This window comes from Montipora foliosa, chromosome 2 (genome assembly GCF_036669935.1).
Source record: "Montipora foliosa isolate CH-2021 chromosome 2, ASM3666993v2, whole genome shotgun sequence".
Classification (NCBI taxonomy): Eukaryota; Metazoa; Cnidaria; class Anthozoa; order Scleractinia; family Acroporidae; genus Montipora; species Montipora foliosa.
Window position 1 is genome coordinate 19,183,451 of NC_090870.1, and position 10,000 is coordinate 19,193,450.

The window sequence follows — 10,000 nt, forward strand, 5'->3', positions numbered from 1 at the left end:
GTTTTCTGATTAATAAAACAATAATTTTTGTTATTCCATGAGCATATTTTGGATATGAGTTGGCTATAACCAGTCTCCTATCCAACAAGCGTGATTGGAATAAGTAACAGGGTTCTTGTTAAGAGCCGGTAACCGGTTATTTTTACCGGCTGTTCAAGAAAATGTTACCGGCTGTTTCACTGAAATATTTGCCGAAATTATCCAACGAATGTTGGTCTGTTTAAAGCTGAAATCACATTGTGTTTATGGGAAAATATTGCTTTCCCCTTCCAACCAATCCTGTGAAGATATCTGGCACATGTTATCTCTTCGAAAGTATACCATTTGTAAAAGCAATCCAGCTTGTTTTTCGCCAACTCATCCCTCGAAACAATGTCCGCCATGTTTCCTTTCCATTCCTCCCGCGGCCAGGGGAAACCCCCCATAATCCATTATTAAACGTTTACAACATGGCATCCACACGTGGAAAACGAGAGAAAGGTCTTTCGGAATTTGGTTTTCAACAATAGCGTCAGAAAAGCGTTGGTGAGTGAAACTCAATGAAATAGCATAAGCTACTTTCTTTTTGCTGAGTATTAAAGTAATTTAGGAGCAGCTGGAACGCAACAGCGATCGATACGAACGTCAAGTTAAGACTTAAGCTCGCTAGCCCATGCAGGGGCAGGTAGCAAGGTTACCTGCTATTTTTGGTTTTTTACCTCCTGTGCAAAAACTTAGCAAGAACCCTGAGTAATAGAGCGGTTTTCAATTGAGTGTCAAAAGTAATTAAATAATAATTATTACTTTGGTTTTGCATTACTTCACTCAGTGATTGGTTCAAAGTTGTCGCACCACTTTTTCAACCAATCAGAAGTGAAACCAATGAGAAGTGAAACCAAAACCAACCGTAGCTCACACTTTTGATTGGTTTGCTGGATTGTCCCCGTCCTTTTTGATTGGCCAAAGTAATTACTTTGGTTTTGGTTTTACGACACTCATTTGAAAACCGCTCTATTACATGTAGCATAATTACGTAAGTGATTAGTGAAAATTCTCTGTGCTGATCTGTCAAGGTGACAGACAAAGAAATTAATAATTATTATTGTTGTTTTAAAGAAAATTATGCATATTTTTCAAATAATCACTTAATATGTAATTATGCTAAAACAATAATTAATTTTTCATTCACCTCAGGCTCATTAGATATTGGTGAATAAAAGCCTTCACTGATATTCACCTCACGTTTAGCGAATTAATGTTAAATATTCAACTTTCAAGCATAGCCTGATTGTTTTTACTTTAGTCTATATATGGATCCAGTTAATGATTAACATTTGGTACTGTAAATATGTTTCTCTTTATATTTTGTAGAATTACAGATGCTCATGATGCAGACATCTAATCTGAATTCCCCCTTGGGAGCAAGTGGTGTTCATCCCTCAACACAGCCTCGTGAACAAGCAGGAAGTGACATACTGGACTCAGAGGTGGAAAAGATCCAGCTTGATAAGAGCAACATCCTACTCCTTGGGCCTACTGGCTCAGGTACAAAGATACTAACTACGTACATGTAGACTTCAGGAATTCATTATTATTGAGTTGACCTGTAGAGCACTTAGCATACAGGGAAAGGAGGGAGGGGAAGGGATTTCATTGTTAATACGTCGCTTGGACCTGCGTGGCTTCAGATAATAATTTTATTATTATGGTCCACTTAAGGGCATTTGTGCATTTTGGATAACAACGATATTAAATTTCTAATTTCTATCCAGAGCATTTAAAATTATTTTGGATTATACTGTAAACCTTAGGGTTATTGCCGCTACTGTAATGAACTTAAGACCCAAGAATCACTTACATTGTAAGCCCATGTAACTTTTACCTACTGTAGTCTACAAATTTTAATTCTTCATTCGCTGAGCTGCCATGACATACACTGTACTTCTGTTTCACCCAATTTTCCAAAACAATGAAGTAACAGCTTCAGTAACAGTGCTTGATAGTCATAGGAGAGAATGATTTGTAACTACATGTATTAACAAAAGCCTGTACATGTAGCTTTAAATATAATAACTAAATTAAGCTTCTCTTGTATCTTCTAGGAAAAACTTTGTTAGCACAAACTATAGCTCGATGTCTTGATGTTCCATTTGCAATCTGTGATTGCACTGCCTTGACACAAGCTGGTTATGTTGGAGAAGACATTGAATCGGTCATTGCAAAACTCTTGCAGGTTAGCCTCGTGCAGTAATTAACAGGAGTTATTCTGCTCTTTGCCTGTAATAACAATAGAAATAGTAAAGCAGAAGCATCTTCAAACAGGATGTTTATGTCGAAAGGAGAAGGAAGGGAGAAAGGAGAAAGGTTCCGGAGAGCGGAAAACAGTGAAAAAACATTCTGACTCCTTGGTTTAGTACTCTCTTTTGAATTTCTTGATATGTTGTGATGTTAAAAAATTGCCATGTCATGTCTCTGATTGTTTTCTACTATAGTTGTGGTAGTTCAATTTTATCCCCTTGAGTTTTAATTTTTTTTTAACCAGTTCAAAATTTTTGAACCAGTTTAAATTTTTTAGACTGGTTTATTTTTATCAACTGTCAGAAATTGCTTTTTTCCTTTTTTGGGGGGGATGTACTGTACAAATGTAGTTAAAAACAATCGCTTGTGTTTTGGGGTGTTCTAAAAAAGAACTAGACATTTCTTTCCTCCGTTCTACTTCTGTTAACCCTGCATGATCTTCCCCACTGCCTTAATTTTTTATCCAATCCAACCTCTCCTTCACAGAGATCTATCCCCCTTTACCTTCCACGTAGCCCCCACCTGGATGACCGCAGATACCCAACCCTTCTACAACACTTCTCACAGACATTTTGCACTTCTCAAGATTTTGCTTTTTACTCACCCAAACAGGAACTTGAAATCCCTATCTCTGGATCTGCAGCCCACTCTCTTATCCACGTTACCACACAAGCAACTCATGCAAATTTAACAAATACGACACCTGAAACTTTCAGGTGTTTCTAAGAGACAATAATTAAATTCTCTAGTTAACTGCAATGATCATTTTTCAATGTTGTCAACATGTATAATGCGCACTTAAAAAATATGTTTTTCTTTCATCCTTGGGAAAAAATGTTGTTTGGATCTCATCTTTGGTATGGTTTGTGCTTTTAACCAATTATTTACCTCTTTGTTGTATTGCTTTCCTATTGTAGGAAGCAGGTAACAGTGTTGAAAGAGCCCAGCAAGGTATCTACTTGGTTACAGTACAATATTTGAAAATTATTTTCATGCTCAAATATGATCAGGTTTAGCCAGTTTGTACTGACTTCAAAGCACAAACACATTGGCTTTTTTAGATGTCCAGTACAAATACGGAAGTAAGGCAGACTCGTTAAATGTGGTTCAATCAATCATCTTTAGTTTAATACATGTGAATTCTACTCTAATCTGACTGAATAATGGGCATTTTTCTGCACGTGGCGTTGTCATCTAGCATTCCCGTTCTTTTGCTAAATCAGTCTATTGTGTCTAGGACATCTTCGATGTCCTCTATTGCTTTTGTCCAGAAATGCTGGAAATTAGGTGAATGCTTAATTTTGATATACAACAGTTACATACTGTAAAGTGGACCATCAAGAACCCATTGACTCCTAAATTCCCATTCCCCCAAATTGACAAGTAAAATTGTCTGGCATTAGGCAGAGTAAAATCCGTCAAGTCTCACTTCTAGCAGTCAAAGGGTTATGTTTATGCATTTCGTACCTATTTCAATCCTATTTTGCTTGCCAATGACATGGTAAGGTATGTTTCCATTTGTCTTGATTAGGAATTGTGTTCTTGGATGAAGTTGACAAGATCAGCTGTGTTCCTGGAGTGCAAAATCTGAGAGATGTTGGTGGAGAAGGAGTACAACAGGTACAGCTGTGGCACCTGGCCACCTTTATACTAAGTAACCTCGCCTTTGAGTAATCTTAATTAATAATTATTCTGGTCTCAACTTGTTTATTAAAAGATCTACAGTGTAAAAATTAAAAAGTGGAAAGAGATTTGAGAGTTTGAGTGGCGCCACGTTATACTGTGGTCAGTAGGTATTTCAGCAGTTTCTGCAAACAATACTTCGTCACTGTTAAAGTGTGAAGCTTATTTAGCCAAGAACAGAGAGCTCTACTCACTGGGGAAACTTAAAATCAGATCAGATCATATCAACTGTTGTTGTTCTTGTGTTTTTTTTTAAGAGAGGGGGAAACCGGAACGAGAAAAACCCCATGAAGCAAAGAAGATAACCAACAAATTCGCCCCACATGTAGGGTGATGTGGCAGCTCTCGTAACGTATAATGTGATTGCCTCGCTACTCTACCCAAAAACAAAAGACGAAACAATAATAATAGAAACAATGACTTAGACTTCAAAACAATAGAAGCTGCTCACAATACCAAAGAACAGCAGGTTACGAGAGCTGCTTCACTACTGCACATTATGACATTGAGTCTGGGAATCGAATCCCGGCAACATTGGTGGAAGGCCAGTGCTCTCACTACTGCGTCAAACTCTTGCCTAATGCACAAATCTGCAAATATGATAGATGTCTTACTGATCTCCTTTCTAGAGCTGGGTCGTAAGTTGCGGTTGCATTAATCGTGGCTTCCCGACTACGCATAAATTGATTTGATAAAACGAGGGCAGAAACTTTCAGTTGTACCCACAAATTCGTTTAGTACGAGGTGTTGATCAGGCCATCTTATTTCCATTCAGGGCTTGTTAAAGATTCTTGAAGGCACAACAGTCAATGTTCCTGAGCGGAATTCGCGCAAAATCCGAGGCGACAGTGTATCAGTGGATACTACAAACATCCTATTTGTCGCATCTGGAGCCTTTAATGGACTAGATAAAATTATTAAGAGAAGAAACCAAGAAAAGGTAGATTTAAGACCTTAAAGGAAATTTAAGACTTGCAGTACCTGATAAGTACTTTGACTTTTACAACTTGCATCTTGTAAAACTACAGGCGCCCCAAGCTCAGTGTGATGGAAAGCCAACTAAAATATTTATAAGGATTTGGACGAGAATCCCGATAAAAGGCTTTAGAAGATAATTATCTGAAAAAAATTCTCAATAAGAGCGTTTTTCAAAAGAGTGTCGTAAAACCAAAACCAAAGTAAATATTTTGGCCAATCAAGGAGGACGGAGACAATCCAGTAAACCAATCAAAACTCGAAGTAATTACACGTAGCTGACACAAAGCGCGGGAAAATGTGCACGCACGAGTCACGATTGGTTTTGGTTTCACTTCTGAATGGTTGAAAAAGTGGCGCGAGAACTTTGAACCAATCACTGAGTGAAGTAATAAGCAATTCGCTAATTACTTTCGACACAATTGAAAACCGCTCTAAAAAGCCTAACTTTATTGCCATTGTAGGTCGCTACCTTCCTGTGTGGTTATTTTTTAGATCCGATGCGATTTGAGCCATTTTTCAGTTTTTCAGTTTTTTTCATTTTTCCGTTGACAATCGAGAAATTGAAAAATGGCTCAAATCGCATCGGATCTGGAAAATGAGCACACAGGAAGGAAGCCGGCGACCCACAATGGCAATAAAGTTAGGCTTTTTAATTGAGAATTTTTTCATATAATTATCTTCTATTAAGCCTTTTATCAGGATTCCCATACAAATCCTGACTGTATTTTAGTTGGCTTTCCCTCGCTCTGAGCTTAGGATGCCTGTGGTAAAACGTCTCGCTTTTAACTGAATATCCCATATATCCAAGAACAGGTGAAAGGCTTACGCGATTCTGTCTAGGTATTTTCGACGTGATAATCAATTTGTATGGCAATTTTATGAGACCTAACATGCCAACCAATTTGCTCTCGCAGCCGTCTTTATAGCAAAACATGTGGTGATTATATGGTGATGTATATAAGAAATTTTATGAAAGCAGGCACCTTATTTTCAAGTGAGAACATAAAATGTCGCCCTTGCTGCTGTCTGCTTGGCAGCAACTAACAAGCAACAAGCTGTATTGGAAGCGGTGAATGCCGGACAATTTGCCCCACAGACAATTACCCTAGCCCAGTATCACCCGACACCATATTATTGCAGGAAACGTGGCTCTTTGTTAATGAGCAGTTATTTTTTGAAAGAATCGAGCCTTCGTCACGAATTTTCAATTCAAGTTTTATTTATAACAGTGTGTTGTTGTTTGACTCAGGTTATAGGTTTTGGTGCCCCAACAAGTGATAGAGGCTCCAAACAGAAACATCTTGACATCTTCAAGAACTCGCAACCAGATGTGAGGGATGACAACGCTGAGCGGGACAAACTCCTTAGCGTGGTTGAAGCGCGGGATCTGGTGGAGTTCGGGATGATACCCGAGTTCGTGGGTCGACTTCCTGTGGTAGTAAGTCTGCATTCGTTGGATGAGGATTCACTTGTCAAGATCCTGACTGAACCGAGAAATGCACTGGTTCCACAGTATCAAGCACTCTTTACCATGGACAAGGTTGGTGTTGTCAAAACCATTTTTTTCAAAATTATCCTTTGTTCTTTTAGATTATTGGTCATTTGACATGGAAACTTCCTTTTTAGTGTCAGTTTTCCAACATATTGTATTTCCTAGGTGGAGCTAAATCTCAGCCCAGAAGCTTTAAAATTGATTGCTAAACAAGCATTGGAAAAGAAGACTGGAGCTCGTGGTTTGAGAGCCATACTTGTAAGTGGTAATGTGTACATTTACAACCTCGGGAAGATAATATTTCTTACCTCTCCCTCCTCAGTTCCATCTTTTCCCTCTTGTTTCCGTACGAGAGTTTAAACTTGTTTATCGTTTACGTGTTTTCTCGGAAAAGTGGTTTAGTATGCCGGGAGTAGTCGCTCGAGTGGTCTGAACGGATAGTTGGTTTAGATCAAGGATAGATTACACCACTACAATAGATCGTTCTCGCGTGACGTCACGAAAACTGTCACCGTCATATTAGTGTACCACCGGGAAGTGGCACACCGATGTTCTGTGTCTACATTTTGACGTCATCCGTCATCTAATACTGAACAGAAGCTTGCCAGCTTGGAATCTATTTATTTTACGTCGTATGATCAGGAAACCAAGTTTTAATTTTGACATTATATGTCCGTCTGCCGGGATTATTTACCAGGGGCGGGTTCCTGAAAGGTGTAATAACTCTATTCCGGGGATAAATTTTCCGGAATAAAGCACATTTATCCCTGGAATAGAGTTGTGACATCTTTCAGGAACTGGCCCCTGATAAATACGTACCTACATTCATGTACATACTTTATTTAAACTCGAATAAATTGGAACTTGTTAGGCTCCTAGCATAAACAGGTAATGTCGAGTTAACAAAATGAACATTGGCTAAGAAATAAGAGGATCTTCGTAACAATGTTTAAATGTTAAGAATTAAAAAGTAAATAAATTCACTGATACAACATAATTAATAAAACATGGATGGTATGGACGCAAGAGGATGTTTAAGGATCTAAATACAACATAGGTCACACGTTAACGGCACTTTTGCCAGGTTTGAGTGTTTCTCTGAATACTATAAAACAGTGAGATTTCCATTCAAAACTGGCCAAATGTGAACCTCTGTGTTCATTTTAGTTTACTTGTCGTTGCTGCTTTAGGGCGATTGCAAAAGCCCTACGATGGTGTCCTTCGAGCAGATCAGAAAGAAGTACACAACGAAATACATACAAACTTTATTTAAGAACACAGTAAAAACTTCACTTATCATGCAATACCTAAAGTACAATAAAAATCGGTCCTTAGTCGAAGTTATTAAGATACTGTTTTACGTGGTAGCCTAAACCTTCCTCTCCATAACGTGTAATAATATTGCAATATACGTGTATATTAATATTGAGAGTTACGAATGGAAAATAATACTTGCAAAGACTTCGGAGCTAGTACATGAAATATTTTAAACATTAGAACCCTTGAGCTTTTCCCGCCGCTGGGAAGGACTGTTTCAATATAGTGTGTTGAGAAGAAGACTGGCATTGGTATAGTAAGAGGACATTATGATTACCCTATCCACCACTTCGGCAGTTTTTGCAGTTTGTCACATAGGGAAATGCTAAGTTTCATCTCAGACGGAAGTTTAGTAATTAAAATGGGGTTGAATCCGCCCCTAATTTTTCGTAATATGTTTGTGTTTCCCTGCCAGATTCTCACCGATGCTGGAAAAATACTGATTTTATGATTTGCTCTCCACTCTAAATTTCCGAGACTTCTTTTAAACTTGAACGAAATGATATATGAAATGAATCATATTTTAAACTGCGGATATGAAATCGAGCGAAGCCACGATCCTCGCAATTATGAACGCAATTTTAGCAATGGCGTAGAGAAGCCTGAAAAATTCAGGACTTCAACGGGATATTTAACAATTATTCTACGAGGGCGCGCTGGATATGAAGTGATAGATAACCAAAGAGGCGCGTAGCGCCGAGTTGGTTATAATCATTTTTTAGTATAAATACACAGGTGATTATACAAAATCGCGTGCTCTCATTGGCTCGCTATCTCGGATTATCAGCCGATAATCATCTTGACGGACAAAATGTAGTGATTATCGGTGAATATTCACCGATAATCACTTCGCCTTCGGCGAATAATTGTTAAATAAATACCAGAATTCATGCTGATCAATAGCTTCTATCTAACATGATAAAACTAGCATTTGCTGAACTTCTAGTGGGAATCAGGTGTCCATTTTATCCGAGTGGTTTTCGGCTACAATCCACGGCATTTTCATGACTGCCTTTCCTTTGCTCTCGTTTTGTTTTCCTTGCCCCATGTAATATATGAGGTTTTTTTTCACGTCCTAGGAAAACCTACTGTTGGAGCCCATGTTTGATGCTCCGGGATCCAACATTCGGGCAGTATATGTTGATGAACACGTGGTACAAGGGGACAAAAAAGCTGAATATATTCTAGCCCCAGAAGAAGAGGTCCCAATGGATACAAACGAGGCTTTCAACGAAGAGGAACTAAGATATGCTGGGGATGCCTCGTCAAGAGTGTAATATGTGATCAATGTAGACACTGACATCCTCTCTAATGTGTAAATGGTCAATGTGTTTCATTTGTAGCAAATCATTACAACTGCTGATACGCTGAAATAAGAATTTCACAATTTATCGTAGCTATTTTATTGTATAAAAGCCTTCAAAATAACCGACGTTTCTGGCAAAGGCACCCAAACGATCGACTAAGCGTTTTTCTCAGAGATAAATACTTCGCTTTCAATTCTGCATGCTCGATGTGATTAATGTAAAACGAATGCCGGAAGAAATGGTTCTCAGTGGAAATTTTCTTCTTTTTTTTACCTTTTTCCTCTCAGGGAAAGATTTTCTTATAACCTGATTGTACAAAGAATTTAATATCTGATAAAGACATATCGACTTGTATGGCAACTTGTGTTTTCTGCAACGTATTTTTGCCTTAATAGATTGGGGCCAAGGGCTGCGTAAGTGACGTTTGGCATGAATGACCGTGAATTACAGTATCGCATAATTATGAATAATCGAAGATGGCTGAAAGGAATTTTAAAGCCCTTTGTCGAAAATTGTAAAATGATATTATCTAGTTCCTTGGGAAGGAAAAGCTTCATACAGAGGTCAGCGACTTCCAAGAGAGACCAATTACTAATCCTAGCTTGAGTGATCGTTTTCTTAGGTTGAGAAAAACTCTGTAACCTCAGGTGTCGATCTAGGATGGCATGCCCCCCATCAGTGTACCGTATTATCTATTTTGAGCCCGGCTACTGGTATTTTGCATTTAACACGAGCATCTTCCTGTGGCTACTTAATTGCGGACCAATTAGAGGCGTTGTGGTCATCGGTCCAATCATCTGACTGGGCATCATTTTCTAAATGTATAGATATTACTGTAAACAAATGGGCCAAAGCCAAATGAGAGAGATTGACACCTTTGTTTGGGTTGAGTTCTTCTGTTATTTTTAGATTGCTATTTCTCGCGTTAATTCAAAGGTAAATTGTG

At 38.4% G+C, this 10,000-nt stretch overlaps 1 protein-coding gene across 1 annotated transcript in view; it reads left to right on the forward strand.

Moving 5' to 3' along the window:
- Positions 1 to 9,408, forward strand: part of LOC137992619 (ATP-dependent Clp protease ATP-binding subunit clpX-like, mitochondrial) — a 17,992-nt gene extending 8,584 nt beyond the window's left edge. The window contains exons 5-12 of the mRNA XM_068838055.1: positions 1,351 to 1,524; positions 2,082 to 2,212; positions 3,195 to 3,228; positions 3,809 to 3,897; positions 4,736 to 4,900; positions 6,188 to 6,478; positions 6,596 to 6,688; positions 8,827 to 9,408. Coding sequence (XP_068694156.1) covers positions 1,351 to 1,524; positions 2,082 to 2,212; positions 3,195 to 3,228; positions 3,809 to 3,897; positions 4,736 to 4,900; positions 6,188 to 6,478; positions 6,596 to 6,688; positions 8,827 to 9,024 — 1,175 coding nt within the window. The 3' untranslated portion in view covers positions 9,025 to 9,408. The remainder of the gene's footprint in view (positions 1 to 1,350; positions 1,525 to 2,081; positions 2,213 to 3,194; positions 3,229 to 3,808; positions 3,898 to 4,735; positions 4,901 to 6,187; positions 6,479 to 6,595; positions 6,689 to 8,826) is intronic.
- The last annotated feature ends 592 nt before the right edge of the window (positions 9,409 to 10,000 follow it).